Source organism: Carassius carassius, chromosome 45 (assembly GCF_963082965.1).
Source record: "Carassius carassius chromosome 45, fCarCar2.1, whole genome shotgun sequence".
NCBI classification, from domain to species: domain Eukaryota; kingdom Metazoa; phylum Chordata; class Actinopteri; order Cypriniformes; family Cyprinidae; genus Carassius; species Carassius carassius.
In genome coordinates this window covers 23,520,920-23,542,692 of record NC_081799.1, presented here as the reverse complement: position 1 = coordinate 23,542,692, position 21,773 = coordinate 23,520,920, and the positions used below count along the sequence as shown (strand labels likewise).

The 21,773-nt window shown below is 37.8% G+C and overlaps 1 protein-coding gene across 11 annotated transcripts in view; it reads right to left on the bottom strand.

The window, feature by feature from the left end:
* LOC132127716 (cAMP-specific 3',5'-cyclic phosphodiesterase 4D-like) overlaps positions 1-21,773 on the bottom strand; it is a 244,931-nt gene that overhangs the window by 26,768 nt on the left and 196,390 nt on the right. For 5 of the 11 annotated variants that reach the window (XM_059539760.1, XM_059539759.1, XM_059539763.1 and 2 more), the window contains 3 exons: positions 6,639-6,830; positions 5,023-5,085; positions 409-445 (listed from right to left, as the gene is read on the bottom strand). In XM_059539760.1, coding sequence (XP_059395743.1) covers positions 409-445; positions 5,023-5,085; positions 6,639-6,830 — 292 coding nt within the window. Of the gene's footprint in view, positions 1-408; positions 446-5,022; positions 5,086-6,638; positions 6,831-15,506; positions 15,797-19,719; positions 19,937-19,987; positions 20,136-21,773 lie in introns of those variants that run through there. The other 6 variants (XM_059539761.1, XM_059539766.1, XM_059539762.1 and 3 more) reach the window with 5 other exon arrangements.

Sequence of the window (21,773 nt, the reverse complement as noted above, 5' to 3'; positions counted from 1 at the left end):
TGACGTTGAGTCTCTGTAGTTTAGTTTATCCATCATGTTCAAAAAACAAAAAAATTGGTTTGTATTATTAAATATGGTGACATACATTTCATGTCTTTTAGTGCATTATTCACATATGCATTTTATTTCAAACCAAAAAAATGTTGAACTTCATAATCATTTTTCACAAAGAAATAAATAAAACAACTTTGATTTTTTGACATAACCAGGCACTTTTCACTATCCCATCAGTTACATCAGTTCACTTGATGAATAAAATTCCTTCCCTACAATTTTTCTCGCCGAATGTCCTGTGTGGTATGTAGTATTATGGAAGCAAAACGGGTTGCAAAAGAGTTTCATGTTGACTTTAGCAGTGCAGAAGGGCCTGAATGAGATTCACCCAGAACTGCTTCCTGTGTCACTGACCTGTGCAAACGGCGTGACGATGAGGTCATCTCCATGACTGCAAGAGAACGGAGAGAGTCAGAAAATCAGCAGTGTGACATACACACCTCAGGTACACAGCCAAAGAAAATGATGACTCTCTTATACGCATGTTTATAATGTTGCATGCATTTGTCATAACAAACGAACCATATCATTAATAAAAGTGCAGATTTTTCCCAAAAGATCAGATTGCATGATATTCTTTCATTTGGTGAGATATGGTTTGTCTGTGTGACAAGAGACAACAAGGCAGGGACACGCTTGCATTAATGCTAGTGAATGTTCACTACAGTGTGTGGACCACCTCCGTTCATTCAGATCTCACCGTGAGACATTCGGTTAGCATCGCACATGCTGCTCATGTCTAATCGGGTCAAAAGCGTCAATTCCAAGTTTTGAAAATACAGGAGACTTTCATTATGCAATAATAGCGCTTATGCACAAAGAATTCAAGAACAAAAAGATTAAAAACAAAAATTAGATTTAAACATCATAAATGACCAAACATCTACATTTCCATCAAGCACTAGATTCACTTGATTTCTGGGCTCCAAAAGTTGTGTCTACAACGGCCAAAAATGCTGCTGACTGGGTACTTAAAAAGACGGATTTTGAGTGTTCACTAGGTAGGCAGCAGTCTGATCCCATCAACACTATAATCCTCACTGTCCTGATTTGATGGGGAAATGTGAAATATGATGCAAAAAACCTTCAATTTTATTCAGGATCCTTGTAACGAATAAATAACTATTTAATGTGGAGTATAACTACAAAAACTGGAGTCACAAATAAATATATTTTATTAATTTCCAATTCCCAGATAATTCCAAGTTTTCCCTGACCGTAAGCACAGAAACTAGTAGTAGTAAATCTGTGTCAGTGTGAAAGCCCCTTTAATGGGATGACCTGACCTGTCACCGTTCTGCCTTCGCATCATTCAGGCTCAGAAATGCAGTTAGTGAGCGTCTAGTGGCGAGAGCAACAGCAGGACAGCAGCGCATGTGAGTGCAGTTAGTCGCTGCGGTGGGGAGGCAGCAAGTATGCAGTCGTAAGAGAGCAGTCAGTGAGAAGCATGCCAGTATGTTGGGAGAAGTTGGAGGTCACGTCTGGATTTCTGAGCAAAGAAGGAGACCTCCAGAACAGCCCTTAACACCATGTACCATCTCGGTCTGTCATCCGGCTGGCTGAAGAAGCGTCTAATTTCACGCGTGGCCCGACTCAGTTTCAGCACGTGTGTGTCGCTGACGCTCCTGCGGTTTAGCATGATGCTGTGTGTCTGTACGTCCATGTGTGTGCATGTATGCATGACGGCGTCCCTTAGCGCTACATGTCCACACGCTGTCCCGGAGGAAAAGGTCACTGGCAGCCGTGTGTAGCATATCACGCGCTCCCGTCCAACTGCTGCAGTATGCCTGCACGCTTAACATAGCACAAGGCCACGGCTTCGACAAGTGCAACAACCTGCTGCCATTTCACAACCGACAACCTGCTCATTTAAAGACTTTTCAGTGCAGCTTTAACTGGAGTGGGAATGTGAACGCTATCCTGCACGCTACTCTGTCCAGATCATGCGTGTGAACTCCAGATGAACCCCACATCTGTGTGTGTTTCTGATGCTGGCAGCGTTGCACGGGGAAGAGAACTAACTATGGTTTATCAGCGCTCTGCTCAGTACCTTTCAGAAGAGCTATATGGAGAGGTAGCAAACCGTAATTTCAGTGGAAGATACAGACGGCACCGGCTCATCTTAATGTGAGCTCTTTGAAATATAATGAAAAAAAGAGACACTTGGCATTGCACAATACTTTGTTTGTTTGTTTTCTGTCAAAGACTATCTTCAAGTCAAGAATATAGTAAAATCAGTAAAAAAAAAAGGTAAATAAAGTAATTCATAATTAAAAAAATGAAACAAGTGAAATAAATTAGGTAATAAAATACTTAATTGTTCAAATAAATAACATGCATTCACATTTACAAAATGATGAAGATTTTTACTAAAATTAAAATAAAAACACAATTTTTTTTAATAAAAATTAATTCAACATGTTAATTTTAACATTAATTAAAACTAGTATAATAGTATTAATAATAGCATAATTATCGTATAATCATAATTAGTAATAGTATTTTAATGGTACTATAATACGAAATTCAATTAAACATTTTTTATAGTAGATGCACATTTTAAAATGCTGAGCATAACTACACAAATTTTATTGACTAAAGAAATGGCCATGATTTTATACGATTTTATTACTTTCCATGACTTTCCAGGCCTGATTCCCTTATAATTACAATTTTTCATGACCATAGGAACCATAAACTAAATAAAGAAAGATAAAACATTTAAACATGCATATATGTTTTAGGTGACATGGTATACTAACATAATCTTTTTGAGTTGACAATGAATGTGGCAGTAATGACGCTCAAGGGGGCAATCATGTTCTTCACATTTTCAATTTCAAAGTTTTCTTGAAATGTGCCACTACATCAGATGTGATATTATTCAGTTAAACAGTTCAACTAGCTTTAGCAGTTTTCTTCTTAAGAACACCTGCAAACAGTTGCTCCATGACAGTTGAGCTAAAAGAGAAAACGGACCACAGATAGTTCTTGTTGATGCTCAGTTCAGCACCCCTTGTGGCAGCACAGAGAATGCAAAGCGTATTTGAGTTGCGTTATGAGTTGTTTTCTGACATTCTGGAAAGAAATGACAAGCTTGCATACCTAGAAAACATGTAGACAAGAATATTTCAGGCCTCAAACTGAAAATTAATTATTCTTTTGAAAAAACCCAAATGTAAAAAGTGAGATTTGTGTAGTGTCTTGAAACCTGTTCATTGAAATCTAAACAAAGTGATTGGCGAAAAATGAATCAGACTTCCCAGCAGTACATTACGTGCAATGCTGCCAATGAACTACTAAAACTCCAAGAGCAGTTGTGACGGTAGAGGGTAATATCAGGAATCGACATGATATTTCCTGTGTGCCCGCCATCCCTGGGGACTCTATATAATCCATGAGCTGGTGCAGGGTTACATAGAGAAACACTCTGAGCTTGCGAAAATCAGGCCAGAGAGAGGAAGTGCACTGATCTGACAATTTCCTGTGATATCATCCATCACCATTCCATTTGCTTTAGCTATGTGATCTGGGCTCTCAGATCGTTCTGCTGTTCATGTGCTTGTTTTATCATGCAACTGAAGTCATATAATTCAATAATTACACCTCTATTGTATTCTCACGTTCTGTTCCAAATAAATCTACTTGAGGGAGCAATTTAAGTGTGCTTCAAATGCAAAGATTATCCCAAAAGATAAGTAGCAAGCAAAAACTTTTAAGGTGTTTAATTTTGGACAAATAAAAAAAGTATGCATTGCCAAAGTATCATTAAAAGTGTTTCTAATAATACATTTATATTATATACATTTCATCTATAAAAGAAGCAAGATGAATGCGGATTATAAAATTACAAATTTATTTATTTTACAAATGTTAGATATATAAATGTACAAATATAAATACATTCTGATGACTACTGAAAAATATTAAAAGAAATGTTCATAATTGATAATAATTATTAAATAAAGATATAAATGTTATGGTCTATACATTTTATACATCATAAAAAAGAGAGAAATTTTTATTCTAAATATATATATATATATATATGTGTGTGTATGAAGAATATATTTATGTTATTTTACATTTATTTCATGTTTCCAATTTAAAAAAACAACACTAAACCATTTTGCTTATTAGAGCATAGAATTGCTAGCTTAAATTTTTTTTATTGTAATCAATTGTGAAGTCAAATGTGAAAGGTCAGTCCCCATGAGTGTCTATTTCAGACACTTTTTTTGGATGCTATCTTAGAAGGAAACTCACTAGATAGTGGTGCAACTAAAGACCTGTGCAGTATTTCCCAAAAGCGGATCATTTTGGAGTACTGTTGGCTCTCCCTATTGTTCAAATGTGATGAATGCAGCCCGAAATCTAATTAATCAGTTTAAACATTTGACGTAAGACTTCACAAAGCATCCACCTCTCTTAAATTTCAAGCATTTTATTACTTATATAAATCCACTAAGGAAAATTGAATAATGCGACACATTAGAGTGAATGTATTCAAGCTGACTGGAGGAAATAATAATAAGTCACATGTGCATCTCTGAACGATCATTATCAGTGTCACATGCAATGCAGGATCATGGCAAAGATGGAGATTGACAAACACGCACTCACACACACGTCCAAGCCACAAGCGGCATGTCATTCGAACTCTGTCTTCTCCATGCGATTTCTCTCATGACGTTCCCCTACGCTCTTACGACACACAGAGGTTTTAATGCCCAGAATCGTCACCCAATCAAATCAACCTGAAAATTATGTTTTTGTTGTCCCATCGCAGGTTGATTTGATCGTCATTCTGCGCATTAAATGGTGAGGGTTCTCAATGCATGTGAGACCGTGATGCTCGCATCTACAGGTGAAGCAAGGTGATGCAGATTAGACAAGCAAGAGCATTCCTTGAGGAAGAGCAAGGCCAGGAGCTGCCGTAAGGACAGGCGAGCCAGAACCAGAACTTACTTTCCACTAATAACCGGCTCAGATCTCCGAGAGACCAGGCCCGGTCTCGGCAGGTGGTTATTCCTATCGATAAGGACACAGGTTTGTCAGACAAACACACACACACACAGAGCGCATCACACACGTCTGGTTCCTCTGCCTTTGTGGTTTGAGAAGTGGCTGTTATGAACGGCCGTGTCTCTAAAGAGGTCAGCGAACCGCTAAAGAGTCATTTGAGTCTCTCAGATTCTTCAGTGACTTACTTTAGCTTTTTTCATGTTGTATTAAAGGAATAATTCACTCAGTGATCATCTACTCACCCTTCATGTCAATCCAAACTTGTTTATTAATGTGTATTGTGGCAATCAAGCTCTCCAAAGAAGAAAAAAACACTTTAAAACTGTGGCTATATTTGTTTTCTGAAGCCATATACAGTAGTTTTGAGCAAGAAACCGACGGGAATCTTAGCATTTGCTGCAAATCTTTAGCGTAGCTCTAAAATCATGTGCACGTCTAATTTCTACCATCTTAAATCCCAGTCTGTTCCTCACACATAGCTATCATTTGACTTTAGTTGTATTGACCACATTTATGGTGCTTTTATGGCATGTTTTGTCTTTTTTGTAGCTTGGCAGCCCTCAGCAATTATAGTTTTACTAAGAAGAAAGAAAGTCATGCATTTGGAATAATATGAGGGTGAGTTTTCACCTGAATACTCCTTTAATTTACACTACCGTTAAATAGTTTGGGGTCAGTAAGATTAAAAAAAAAAAAAGTATTTTATGCTCACCAAAGCTGCACATATTTGACCAAAAATACAGCAAAGACAGTAATATTTTGAATAACTAAATATTTCATAATAAGTATTTTGAATATATTTCAAAATGTAATTTATTCCTGTGACATAAAGCTGAATTTTCAGCATCATTCCTCCAGTCTTCAGGGTCACATGATCCTTCAGAAATCATTCTAATATGCTGAATTGTTGATTAAAAAACATTTTGTATTTTTGTAACATTACAAATGTATTTACTGTCACTTTTGATCGATATAAGTCATCATTAATGAATAAAAGTATACATTTCTTTAAAATAATGTACCTATGTAATAAAGGTACTGTATGTAAAGACAACAATGTAGACAGAGAGATAGACTGACGTTAGAGTCATGTGACCTAGGGGGCAAACGACATGCCACTGTTGACCACACACATTTACATGTACTACATATAAACACACAAATACACACACTCACACACAGTCTCTCAAACAACAGGAAACCAACAGTCATCAATGGATGAAACAGCTGTACATCTATGTGGGCTGACTGGTCCTTTTCGACCTATAGTTCTATCTGTTTTAAAAAATTCTATCAATTTAGATCACAGAAAGTAACTTTTTGGTAACTAGAAGAGAAAACTAAGATTTTTTATGTATGTTATACATATGTCACATATACATAGACAAATAAAATTATGCTGATTCACAATAGAAGCATGACGTCTCATTTGACGTGTGCATTTTCCCAGTGAAACAAAAGTAAGGACCAAAAAAATATAAATAAAATTTGACTGACCCAGAATAAAGTAAAGGGTTATGGGAGATTTGTACATGGCTTTAAAGGGTTCCAGTACTCACATGTCACTGGCGATGGAGGAGTTTCGGGACATCGTCTTTGGCGACAGGTCATAGTCACTGTCGGAGCGGTACAGGAAGGATTCCCTCCGCTGGCTGTGCACAAAGTTGGCCTGAAGGATCAGGCCCGAACCCGGACTCATCATGGGATCCAGAGGACTCCGTCCTGACGACGTGCCATTGTCCACGTCAAAGCTACAGAGAAAGAGAGAAACTGGCATTGTGACAAATAAAACAGCCAAAACTGTATAATATATATACTGTATATATAACTTAATGTGGGACTTTTAATTACAAATAAGCCCAAGCAGAACTCTTATTTTGAAATGTGTATGCTTTAATATTAAATTCACAAAGATGAGGGGAGACAAAAGATGCACTCTTACAATCATCTACATTATATTACAATAAAAACACCATACAGTAAACAATGTCATAATTTATCAACAGTAAATCATAAGCAGTCATTTGGAATAAATGCATAATATCAATATTCATTGATTACGAACTGTTCTGAAACCGTGAGTCTGTAGAATGTGCAACAGCGGTGCATTTCTACTTTGAAACATGCTGCGCTCATATTTATTAATGAAATCATAGTGATTTGACATTTAAAAATCACATTAGGCTGTAGAGAGAATCCTGCTTTTTCCATCCACGAATGTAAGATTTCTTAAAATGATTGTTAATGTTTTTTTTACTTTTATGATAGAAATCTTAAATTTCATAAAACTGCTTTTTAAGCCTTTTAATCGCACATATGCTCCGACCTTAAAACATTTTACAGTTAGTACATATCACAAATGCGAGCGGAATATTGTAAATGGCCTGCAGGAGGCGCCACTCATCACCTTAGACAGCCCTGAGCAGAAATGAAGGTGTACCAGAGAGAGCATGTTGGGGAACACATGGGGACAGCCTTACCTAAAGCTGCTTATCATAATGACCTACGCTAGCAGTGACGGAAACACAGGGATTTCCTTCCCAGTGACGTCTAGCACACAGGTGGACACAGGCTTTAGCTGCCGAATCCCTTGCTTTGCTTTAAGGGAGGCTATTTGCCCGCTAATCGTCGGGGTTTGGTACTCGCCACGTCACTAGCGGTGATTCATCAGATGATCGAGTTTCCCCGCAAGCGTCCCCATTTGAAACCACAACAAATCCCCAGTGACTCACTCCACACGTCTCTCTGGCCGTTTTAAAGATAAGCAGCAGTTTCCTAGAAAGCCTGAATAGGTGAAGCAGCAACAACACGTGGATCTGGAACACTGTGTGAGGAAGAGACACTCTCAAATTACAGGAAGTCGAACAAAAGAGCAGGTCTGTTTGTATCACAGAGACAGACGTGTATTCGTGCACATACACCACCGATTTCAAATCCCAAGAAGCACAAGGCCTTTCCAGCGGAAAATGACGAGCAGAGGAAGAGATACAGTGATAAATGACTATCTGTAATCGTGGGGAAAAAGCTTAAATTCCTCTCCTAAAAAGGATGAGAGCTGTCAGCTCAGTGAAGATCTAAAGGCACCTACAGTGTTGCTCGCCAACACAATCCAGAACGCTGCACGTTTAGCACAACACAACTGCACACTGTCACATCATCTTGTCTGAGAAGCAATGGCAGCTCCAGATTCCATTAACAGGTTTACTGAAGCACATATCTATGGTGTGATAGGCAGCGAGAGTCGTCCTCACTAAAGAGCGAGTTACTTGATCTCAGCTCAGTGTGCTGTGACTTGCTTTGAGGTCTGTGAGCAAGAAACATCTTTTCCTTCCTGTTTTACACTTTAGCCACTTTTGCATCGCTGTTCTCAAGACTTGAGAGCTTGTGCAAAATTCACAAGCCTGACCCAATAACTAAATACAACAAAATCTATCTATAATCATATTCATCCATCCATCTATAATCATACTCATCCCAACTGTATAACTATCTATGTACCATCCATTCATTCATTCACCCATCCATCCATGGAATCGTATTCTTCCATTCATTTATCCATCTCTCTATATTGCATTGTATCCATCCATCCCCATTGTATCCATTCACCCATCCATCTATCTATCTATAGCATCATATCCATCAATCCCTCGCTTCGTTTATCTATCCATCCGTTTTAAAAAGTCAAGATTCAATGTTTGTCTTGACAAACAAATGTTTTTTTTTGTTGTTGAAAATTACAACAAATTAGGTTTAATTTTGCTTACTGAAATTAATGTTGCAATGCTGCAGCCGGATTCAAATCTGATTCAAACTCAAGAATTCAGTTGTAATTAAAAGGCATTCTCCATTGAGTTCATAACGTTACACAAGCCTGACTCGAGAGGCATGACCCAGTGAGGTCACTTAACATCCATGAGTGTAAACGCTTGGACTGACTGACCTTGAAGAGCTGGTGATAGAAGAGAGATGCAGAAATCAATGACCCCTTGTTCTGCAGCCAGATTCAGAAGTCCTGAATGTCTTTGCTATAAAATTACACATTAGACACTTTCCTCTTACATCATGCTACAGTAGGGTAAGATTCCTAGTGACTTCTGTCGGCTGACCTTCTCTTTGCTGTGCTGCCAAACATTTATTAATACAAAACATTTGCTCATTTAATAAGACAAAAATAAGAGGTCAGGGACTCTCAAATGCACCAGCATGGTGAACATCACTAGGCAAAGCCCTTGATGTCTAGTGATGCACAGCAAATGAGACACTGGGGAGACTGGAATACCGCTCGCTTCTAGGTTCTCCGTGGGATGTTTCTCCCGCAGCGGGACTTGTCCTGTCCTTTTGTGGGATTTAGTCTGTTTTGACCTCAGTTTCATTAGCACGCTATCATCCTAACACACTTCTGCATTAGTGCAAGACCCCACAATTCGTTAAGATACCTGAGCCTTAGCCGATACTGTCGGAGTAGTGTATTGTGATACGTCCTACAGAGGAGAGCTGGAGGGACAGATAGGATATACCGTATTGCTTCACTGCCTACTCTGATAATCAAACTGCAACGCTGTGAGAATACAACCAAACCAGTCTGAAGGCTACTAACCTGGATGGCCACCATGGGAATGTGCATTAAACGTCAAAGCTCACTGTCATATTAAACTATTGTGTGGATCAGGAAAGGATATTACTGTAAATTAAGATTTGCTTAGGCACATTAACCACAAACATGCATGGACTGGTGCATTTACTTGAAGAGTCATTCTCAACACATTTAGTTTCAGTAATTTGATGTTTTTCCTAGTGATACTGAATGTTCAGCAGGAAATAACTTGATTTTATCCTTTAGATCTGATTGGAATGTAAAAAGTAAAAGCTGTGATATTATTGTCTGGTGTTATTTTTCCCAACCTCAGGCATTTGGATACATCAGTGGAAAAGTTGTTATATTTTAATCTAAGATTCCAGAAACATTTTTTTTAGGGTGACATGATTAATGCAGTGGTTCCAAACCTTTTTCAACTCGCGGCCCACACAACCAAACAAGTATGTTTGTGCGGCCCACTGCAAAAAGATGAACTGCCCCTGCTATTGTTGGGTTAATAACTTAGTACTCAGAAGCTAGACTGTTAACTGTATTTACTGAATGAACTAGGGCTGTGCGATATGAAAAAAAAAAAAAAAACTATCGCGATTTATTTGATCAATTTTGCTATTTCGATTTTAATCACAATTTTGACACACACAGATATGCTTTACAGTCATAAATGATTTCAGGATGAACTTGAAACATATTTCCAAAAGAAAACAAATTAGAGCTTAATCAAAAAGTTGTAACGTCTCTAGAACAGACATAAGTCAAAATAATCACTATTTAAAGGTGTAACAAAGTGTATACTTATGGAAAAAATATAAATAAATCCAGGGTGTCCAGGGACTTTTTTTTTCTTTTTTGCCATGCATTGTACATAGAGCTCATTAATTGTAGCAGTGCCTCAGGTGTTGAAATAGAATTGTTATACATTATACAAGTTCACATGTACTCCGTTTGCAGTGTGTATACAGTATGTGTATGCGCTGCAGAAGCAGCAGCGAGAGCGCATTAATGTAACGCAAAAGCACATTAAAATAATGCACCAGCGCAAATCCCTCTGTTAGCACGCAGATTTCCTTTGCTCTGTCACAAAACCAGACGTGCTTGCTCAGACACACGCTGCTCTCTTCCGGAGAGTGTGTGTGCACTTAAAACGTGTATCCTCCTCGTTTTTATTTCTAGCTTTTTACCGCGTGCAGTGTGAACGCTCTGATCCGATTAACATGGGCACGGAAAAAAAGGGCATCACGTTCTGATTGGATCGGATAGCATACTGCAGGAGGTCAGGGCTGCGGAAAATCATGCATGCTCAAATCGTGATTTAATGACGATTTCTATTAAACGCACAGCCCTAGAATAAACTGGCAATGAACAGAAAATAACTCGGGCTGGCACCGCTCATCAAAACGGGAAAACCAGATCCAGCCAGAGCTCGGCACGGGTAGACAGTCAGCGGAGCAAGCAGTCAGGAGGGAACATGTTGACAGCCTTTTATGCATATTTGATTTTGTTGTTCTGTAGCATATGCAGCAAAAATATAAATTGGTGGTTTATTCTAAAACCAATCAGCGAGCTCGAATAGTGGAAGCAAAGTTACAGTTTAATATTTATTTTTTGTTATTTAATTATATATATGAAATAATGTTATGACTTAGACATTTTTACATATATTAACAATATTATTATTTCTTTTTAAAGTAATTGGCGGCTCACCTGCAATACCACCACAACCCACTAGGGGACTGCGGCCCACAGGTTGAAAACCACTGATGTAATGAATTTATTTAGAAAGGACCTCTACTGCCCTGAAAGACAGCGGAGACCAGGACAACTAGAGCCCCAGATACAGATCCCCTGTAAAGACCTTGTCTCAGAGGAGCACCAGGACAAGACCACAGGAAACAGATGATTCTTCTGCACAATCTGACTTTGCTGCAGCCTGGAATTGAACTACTGGTTTCGTCTGGTCAGAGGAGAACTGGCCCCCCAACTGAGCCTGGTTTCTCCCAAGGTTTTTTTCTCCATTCTGTCACCGATGGAGTTTCGGTTCCTTGTCGCTGTCGCCTCTGGCTTGCTTAGTTGGGGTCACTTCATCTACAGAGATATCGTTGACTTGATTGCAAATAAATGCACAGACACTATTTAACTGAACAGAGATGACATCACTGAATTCAATGATGAACTGCCTTTAACTGTCATTTTGCATTATTGACACACTGTTTTCCTAATGAATGTTGTTCAGTTGCTTTGACGCAATGTATTTTGTTTAAAGCGCTATATAAATAAAGCTGACTTGACTTGACTGTGCACCTGTATGACATTTTTACTTTTTTGTGAAACACAAAAGATGATATTTTGTAGAATACTGACAAAAGCACGTAAAGTGACTAAATGTTCAACTAAAATTAAACATTAATAAAACTGTAATACTGTATAAGCAATAAAATAACTCAAAATGCTATTTTATTCCTTTCTTGCTCAAAAATGCAGTTTTGTCCCAGTGCAACTTATAGTCAGGTGCTTATTTTCTGGAAAATACTGTAAAATGATGACAATTTAAAATTTTGCGCTGAACTAATGAAGAAAGAATAACCCTTCATGTCTCAAACAGCAGCAGCACACACTCTTGAGAGCTCCTTCATCCAGCAGGCCGACCTGACACATCCGATCAGCTTCATCAGACGTCATGCAGAAGGCTTAACATCACACGCAGCTCACATCAAAGATTGCGCAGCATTACAGAGCAGCTGCACCTCTTCTCTTTTAAGGCACAGTGGGTCGGCTAAGTTTAGGGTGCGCTGGCAGGTATCTGTCCACTGGGGCCCCATCTCTGAGAGGCTGACGCACGACAGGGGCCTGGGGTTCCTATAGGGCCCTCTCTAATTGGCCTGACCGTCAACTGCAGGCACATAGACGACAATGAGTTTATTTATAAAAAGAGCAGAAGACGCACAGGAAGAGAGAAAGAGAGATGCCCTTGGCCTATTTTGGCAGAGGTCGTCCCCTGATAAATTGCAGGCAGGAGACAGGTCCAGAGAGACAAACGCAGGCGCACAAGGAGGATAGAAGGCGTTTTGGTGACGTGCCATGAGGCGACATGATGCACTTGCATCTTTGTGAGCGCGAGCAATGCGGCCCACCACACGTTTTCAGGTCAGAGGGGAGAAGAGAAAGAGATGTGCACTGGAGCATGCTGGGACATCTGTTCTTTAATATGGTCCTGCAACAACACGGCTCATACTAGAGAAGTCACCGAACACAACGTGAAACATTGTGCTTTCTATAGAGCAGCTGAAAGTATGTAGCATTAACGCAGGATAATAACTGCTGAGATGTTTATTTTGGCGTTGGAATGCGTGAGCTATTGTGGTCTCTTGTGTTGTGAACAGTCTCTAATGGCACATTTGAAATTTGACTCAAGCTCTCGACTGACGGGATCATGAAAGGCCAAAAGACCAGTGGTCAAGGCTGAGAAAAGAGCCATGTCTTTCAATGGGCAAAGGTATTTTTACACTGCACTAATGGTACAGTTATGTCAGCCAACAAGAAACACACTACAGTCGTGGCCAAAAGTTTTGAGAATTACATAAATATTGGAAATTGGAAAAGTTGCTGCTTAAGTTTTTATAATAGCGATTTGCATATACTTCAGAATGTTATGAAGAGTGATCAGATGAATTGCATAGTCCTTCTTTGCCATGAAAATTAACTTAATCCCAAAAAACCCTTTCCACTGCATTTCATTGCTGTCATTAAAGGACCTGCTGAGATCATTTCAGTAATCGTCTTGTTAACTCAGGTGAGAATGTTGACGAGCACAAGGCTGGAGATCATTATGTCAGGCTGATTGGGTTAGAATGGCAGACTTGACATGTTAAAAGAAGGGTGATGCTTGAAATCATTGTTCTTCCATTGTTAACCATGGTGACCTGCAAAGAAATGCGTGCAGCCATCATTGCGTTGCATAAAAATATCTTCACAGGCAAGGATATTGTGGCTACTAAGATTGAATACTGACTCTTTGCATGAATGTCATGTAATTGTCGATAAAAGCCTTTGAAACGTATGAAGTGCTTGTAATTATATTTCAGTACATCACAGAAACAACTGAAACAAAGATCTAAAAGCAGTTTAGCAGCACACTTTTTGAAAACTAATATTTATGTAATTCTCAAAACTTTTGGCCACGACTGTAGACTCGCTCACATACACAATAATTATCAGTGGTCATCTAGAATTACAGAAACCCATTTCTGTACTCAACAAAATTGACTATTTACTTTTCTTGTTCCTGGTATTATTGTGAACGATTCATTAGTGCAAGTTATTCCAAATAAAAACTAAACCTTTGACTCGCTCTGGCTAAGCAACTTTCCTTTTTGTCTGACGTCACCAAACCTTTGTTTTTCAACATAAATTTCAACCACCTGACTCTATTCTGTTATGTAACACTTTTTACAATCAAGTCAATTCCAGTTAGATAAAATGGGTCCCGTTCTTCATTATTTCTTGTTTCAGGTTGACTAAACATTTAAATTAGGGATATAAACGATTAATCGATGATTAATTGTCAATAAGAGATGCAATCGATTAAAGCTATCGATGGTCGGTTAACCTATTTAATGTTGGACTGTGTGCGGTTCATGTGCAAAACACGAGCGGCTGTGAGTTACGGTGACCGTATATAAATGCATCATTCATACATAATGTACAAAATTAAGCTTTTAATGTTATTTAAACTTTAAAAGTGCATTAAAATATAAATAGCACAACGTTCTTCAACATGGAAAGCAATATAAAATGTAATAACTAAGTCATTTCCCCAGATAATTATTTCATATCGTGCACTTTGGAGGGCTGTGGGACACAGGACAGGCTATTTGTTCCTACAACTTGTTAATTTGTTCCTACAACTTGTTAATTTGTGGCAACTGTTCATGTTTTATTAATTTTGTTCCTTAAATAACCCATGATTTAACTGAATTGAGAGAACAAATTAATAAATTGAAAGAATTCTTAATTCATGAAAAAATGGAATGCTTAAAAAAATGCATAAGTAATAGGCCTAAAAAAAGTTTTCATAAACAAAAAACTAAAAATCGAAGTATATCTGACTTAATTTAGATAACGGATTTAAAACAGAAGTGTCGTGACGCTCAAACAAGTTCACGGAAAGATAAGGATGACAACGCGGAATATATCTTACTCCAAAAATATTTATTGTTTTATGTTTTTATGTCTCAGCTGTTCAATCACACTGAGACTGATTCTAGCAATTAAAAATTACATCGCAGTCTGTTCATTATCAGAATAAAATATAGTCAACCAAACATATAAAAGGTTACACTAGTCAGTTTAAATAGACCTCAGTATACCGACTCACTCTACTGTTATGCCAAGGAGGTTTTTGCTCAGTGAAGAGGATGATCTTTTCCGTCTATATGCGAATGCGTGTAAAGTACAAGCCTATCAGTTTACATTAGAAATAATAGCGAAACATTTAAATACATTGCGAATATGGAAACATTTGGATTTGTGGCGAATGAGACATGAGCAAATTATCTCACACATACAACACGCTCTTCATTTTATCAAATGATCATAATCCCATTTATTAATTTTATAATCCTGCTACTAGCATTTTATTGTAGGAAAGTTGTAGGAACGAATTAACAAGTTGTAGGAACAAATAGAAATGTTTGATAGATAGGATTTAAACATTTCTAAATTATATACTAAATGGTATATAACTATATATATATATATATATATATATATATATATAGGTCTCGAACGTATGATGCATGCCATAGCTGAAAGCGAGAATGGAGTAAAACTTTACCAGATTCCCTCTGTGTTCCTGAGAGAGCTGGTAGAACGTGATCGCGGTTTCATAACGATACTCATGGCCAAATGTGTCCTGTCGTCCCTCGGTTTTCTCTAGACCTCATCAAAGTCCGTCCTGCTCTGTGATGTACATGCTCTCTGAGATAATCCAGCTCTGTGCTCAAACTATGCGGCTGCAGTGAGAGTGTTTCTCTCTGTGTCTGCAGGGTAAGTAAGCCAGAGTGAATATCACGTTTCTAGTCCTGCTCTCCTCCTCTACATTCTTTTCCCTGGGTTGCAGTGGCCTAGCAGTGGAAGTGTGTGTTTATGTGTGTGTGCGTGTTGGGGGTGGGGGGGTGTTTAAACCCTCAGGGTCCTGCATGTGTGTTTGTGCCGTATCTCAGTGAGGGAACCAGAGTGGACGCTTCAGGGAGTGGAGGGGGTGGAAATGCAGCTGGTGACGGTGTCAGAGCCCACTTCAGGACACACACACACTAACCATGACAAGACAAGAACAACATGACCCATGGGAAAGAAAAACCCCAACGAGATCTCTTTAGCATCTCAATTCATTCTCCAAGACAGCATTAAGATGTATGGGGAGTAAACTGAGACTTAATTAAGCCTCCTGCTTCTCAGATGTTTCAAATTGTACTCAAATGTACCAAAAAACAAAACTAAATAAATTATAATAATATTAAATATATATATATATATATATATTAGGGGTGAAACGGTACGCAAAAATCACGGTTCGGTACGTACCTTGGTTTTAAAGTCACGGTTCGGTTCATTTTCGGGAAAGAAATGCAAACATTAAACTGCAGGTTGTTTATTACTATAAACTTTTTTAAACAATTTGTTTACACTTTTTTTTAAATACTTTTTAATAAAATATATATAAAATAAAAAAAAATAAGAAATAAAATACTGCTGCAAAGTTCTCCACTAAATAAAATACTCTCAGTCTCAACCCAATATCATATAATAAAATATAATGGAAAAATATAAATAACTATGATTACAGTGCAGCATTACCAATCCCAGCTTTTTTGATAACTTGGAAAGAAGGGGGGCTGATGGTCGATATAAATGTGCTTAATTTTATTATTATTTAAGAAATTTGAAATAATTTGAAAATGGATTAAAAAATATTTTTCACAAAATTAATAAATTATTTTACAAAAATATAAATCAAAAAGAAAGTAAACTGTAACCAACTAGGCCCTCTGTAGTCTGGGAAGTTTGTGTGCATTGGGAATAATCTTTTTTCGTATAAAGCCAAGGTAACACTCATTTTACTTACTGCACACAATGAAAATAACATGAACATGGCAGTGGGCAAATGCCAGTATTTTGATCGGGTGTCTCCAGTGAAGCTGAACTCATGAACTCAAACATTTCCCATACTAAATGATCTAAGCTCTGCTCTGATTTCTCGACTTTTAGGAGAAACATCCAAGTCTCTGAAGAAAATTCCCATGATGTAGGGGTGTTCGGGGTGGTTGCTAAGGGGTTTTATGTGGTTGGCCCACGTGAGAGGAGAGAAGACACAGTATAAAAAAAGAACGTGTGAGAGAGAACGAGCCTATCCATGGGAAAGTGACAGAGTGTGAATGACAGTCCTGACAGGAGTCAGGAGATACAGAGGTGTTTCTGAAAGCTTCAATAGACTCCAAAGAGCTGTTGTGTTTCAACCACACTCTAATTATTTTCTTAATATATGCTCCAATTCTTAATATGCATGCTAATATCAACCAATAGTCAAATTCAGCTTTTAAGGAATATATCCATATTTGGTATGTAACCCCCATATTCCAACAAAAAAAAACATAATTTCTCTTTTTTTGCAGCCTTTACTTTTAAGAACGTGTATGTGTGTGTTCTGTATGAAGTGCTTTACTGCACACTTCAAGTTCCTCAACGCTGAACTCCAGATGCACTTCCTGGCACTCTTAGATATGGGAATGCAATTGAATTTCCTTACATGCGAGTGTGTGTGAGTGATATTGCTCAGCCAACCGTATCTGATCTAATAAAAAGACTTACTGATCCATGAAGTAGCACGCAACATCAGAGGACTGAGGCTGCGACATCCACCTCTCAACTCTTCAACCCTAAACACACATTCACACGAACCCCTCCTGACTTTAAACATGCAGACCAACATCCAGCCGTCATTACAGGCAACTTAGATTCCCAGCAGACAGGCGCTTTAATTACAGTAATTAGTAGAGCAGATATGTGACGACGATCATAACAGGCCTGGGAACGACAGAACACACAACTTTTTTTTTTCACTGAAGAAAGCAATGTTATTGATTTTGGACTCGTATTTTAATCATTAATTTTTTTCTTACAAACTTTTCACTTCATTGAAACCAAATACCCAGAGATTTTCAACGAATGACTCCTGCCATCTTCATTGTAGAAACCACATATTAAATGAAAGGGGAAAAAATAGACAGCCAGTCAAATTAAATGTAAATTCAGTATATGATAATGTTTATAATTTGGTTAATGATAACCAAATTCTTGATCGAATCTTTCCATTCACTGCATCATGCTGATCATTCTTGGCAATGCTGTTTAACATCAGTGCAACTAAAACAATATTACATTTCCTGGAATCCAGCAGTTGTGTTACAGAGCACATGTACAAAAAAACCCTGTTCAGCTATTTTTCGAATAACTAAACTCATTGTGCTCTGATGGCAGATGGAAAATTGTGCGCACAGTATTATCAAAGTCTCATGAGAATCAGACGACACGTCAGTTGAGTAGTAAGTGGCATGTGGGTTGTTTTGCGGCTTGAGTCTATTTGATATGCATCATGGACAGAAAGACCATGCAAAACATCATTGCACTACATTTTCACGTAAAAACGATCAATTCATGCAATAAGGTGGAGAAAAGTACATGCAAAATGATATTCATACATGCTGCACATACAGCAATGGCATCATGCTTTTCTGATCATGCCGCAATCATTTTAAACATATACATCTAACTCATTCTGAAGCACATGCATGCATTTACTCAGACTAACGAAGTAGGAGAAAGCATATATGCTAGAGAGCACCAGAAGAACTGAACAAACAACGAGCTGCAGAAAAACGGAAGGAGGCCCTCTGGTGGAAAACAGAAATTACAAAACTGCACTGTTTCATTAGTGGTGGGAATCTTTTGAAAAAACATGTACTGTAATAATAGCAAAAATTGAAAGAAGCATAGTCAAAAACATTAAAACACACTTTATCCCATAAACTGACATATATTCCACTAGAATATTTATAAGAACTTGCTATGTAGCAAAAGCATGAGAAGTAGCTGTTGTTAAATGTAAGGCGTTTGTAAGTTCAAAGCAACACTGTTGCATCGATAACTTCTTTGGTGTAACACTTGAGGTTTTCTGAAAAGGAAACTTAAAAAATAAAATGCATCAGGGTAATTTATCAACGTACTGGGCCAAAACTTTCAAAATGAATATCGCACATTTCCCACTTCCTTAACTGATCTGCTGTGGAATTGAAAAATATATGAAATACTAGCACAAAGTGTACTGTATGACATTCAAATGACTCTAAAGTGTCACCGAAATGCACACTATTGTTCAAAACTTTGCGGTCACTAAGGTTTTTTTTAATAGAAATAACACTTTTATTCAGCAATGATGCATTAAATTGATCAAAAATCACTTTATGATGTTACAAAAGATTTCAATTTCTGTTTACAACATTGATAAGAAGAAGAAATGTTTCTTGAGCAGCAAACCAGTATATTAGAATGATTTCTGAAGGATCATGTGACACTGAAGACTGGAGTAATGATGCTGAAAATTCAGCTTTGATCACATGAATAAAATACTTTTTTAAAATATATTCAAATAGAAATCAGTTCTTTTCAATTATAATAATATTTCACATTTATGTTTTTACTGTATTTTTGATCAAATAAATGCAGCCTTGGTGAGAGACTTTTAAAAACAACCTTACCGACCCCAAACGTTTAAACTATATAGCTTCAGAAAAGTGTAATTATTACACATTTACAATTAAATATATTTTTAATTACAATTGCAAAAGGTCAAACATGCTAATTAAGAAAACTCCTTTACACATAATCTACTTTTTAAAATAAAATAGAAACAGGTTGGAGTCAGCACATATTCATGCAAACAATCTTTTACTTTATTTACATATGCAATGTAGTATATAACATTTCATTACCGAGATGAGGAAAATACTGTTTGTCTAGTAGTCCAATCCGATACTGTAAGCAATGTCCAGAATTTGAGAAAGATACAGAGCAAGTCTTCTTTAACTTGAGCTGCCACTGCAAACTACAAACGTCACAGCAAACCACCCCCAACGTCTGTCAGCTTACCACAGAAAAACACACTTGAGCAAACCAGAATCAGCTTATCACACTCTGTCAGGCAGCAGATCAAGACACCTCCAGTATGCAGTCATGAGCGTTTCTGAGCGCGTACGCTACCTGTAGGACTTGAGCAGGCGCTTTCGTTTCATGCCTCTGGTTATGGCTTCGCTGGGGACGATGAAGTCGCCCGTATGGTCCTTCTGCAAGTCCATGGGGTTGTGTCTGAGCTAGAGCCTTGTCTTGTGATGCCAAGTGTTTCCTGGACTGTCTGGGTTGTATAAACTCCTCCCCTTTAACACTAAGTGACACACGTATGCATGTGGCCTCCTTTACCCCTAGCTCCGCCCCTCTGGGTAATCTGATTAGCACTTAGGGACACCAAGTCCAAGCGAGGGCTACTCTTACCTCCAGCTTTCCCTCTAAGTACTGCGCTAGTTTCTCATCCACACACCAGAAACCCTGCATCTGTTGATTCACCACTTTTTTAAAGGCACAGTTCGCCTCAAAATAACAATTCTGTCATCATACACTCATTCCAAACCGTAAGATCTCGGTTAATCTTTGAAACACAAATTAAGTTATTTTTAATACACTGAAAGTCCAGGTCCATTTCTCAAAAAGGGATTGCAAAATTAATCCAAATGAATTGAGTGGTTTAATTAAGTCTTATGAAGAAATACAATCCATTTATAGGATGAATTTATAGATTTAATTTGGGCTTCTAAACAATGATTGACACACATACAGGGGGTGGTAACCTTGGGTCTTACAGCTGAAGGTAGGCTACATCTTGGTAAATTTTTTACCCCAAATGACACATACAGTATTAGTACTTTAATAGTGCATATTAGCACCTAAAGTGTAAATATTGGTACCTTTTGAAAGTATACCGATCTAGTGACAGCTTTGTACCTTTATTTATTTTACCGTACATGCACTTGCACTTATTTACAGTGTACTTACCTAAGACAGTACTGGGTAATATAAGGTGACCAAATGGGTTAAGGAAAGGTTCAGAGGTACTGTAGGTTCAGGGTTAGTAGCTAACTATTACCCAGTTAGTGAATTACTATGATTAGTGCATAAGTATGTACATGGAGGAACAGGACTGTTAAATAAAGTGCTACCTCTTTTATTGGACAGTGTATATGCTTTTTCTGAACATAGGGCTAAATTTAACAAATAATAAATGCTATTTAAAAATCTGTATTAAACAATATTAGACTGGGTGAATTCTGTATGTACTTTATGCATACTACTGTATGTACGGCAAGCATTACCAGAAAAGCATAGTACACTTTCAGAAAAAAGGTACAAAACTGTCACTGTGCCATTACCCTTACTGTGCGTTCACACCGCCGTCGTCGAGAGCGTAAAAAATCACTCTGGCCGCTTTGCTCACGACACTGCAGAAAGATTCATTAGTGCTCTGACGTAGATCAAATGCTTATTTTGTATTAAAAGTGGGCGCAAAGCAAACAAGCTTGTTGATCTCGTGCAGACTAACCACAAGGAAGGTAACGTTATAAGTTAACCTCATTAAATATTGTTGTGGACAAAGTATTAAGATCCTATAACTAATACTGAATAAAGCACTGTAAAAATACTCTGATGCAAGTAAAAGTCTTGCATTGAAAATGCTACTTAAGTAAATATATCAAGTATAAACATTACTTAATGTACCGTATTTTTCGGACTATAAGTCGCACCTGAGTATAAGTCACATCAGTCCAAAAATACGTAATGACGAGGGAAAAAATATATAAAAGTCGCACCGGACTATAAGTCACATTTATTTAGACCCAAGAACCAGGAGAAAACATTACTGTCTACAGCCGCGAGAGGGCGCTCTATGCTGCTCAGTGTAGACTACAGGAGCACTGAGCAGCATCTCTGGCAGCAT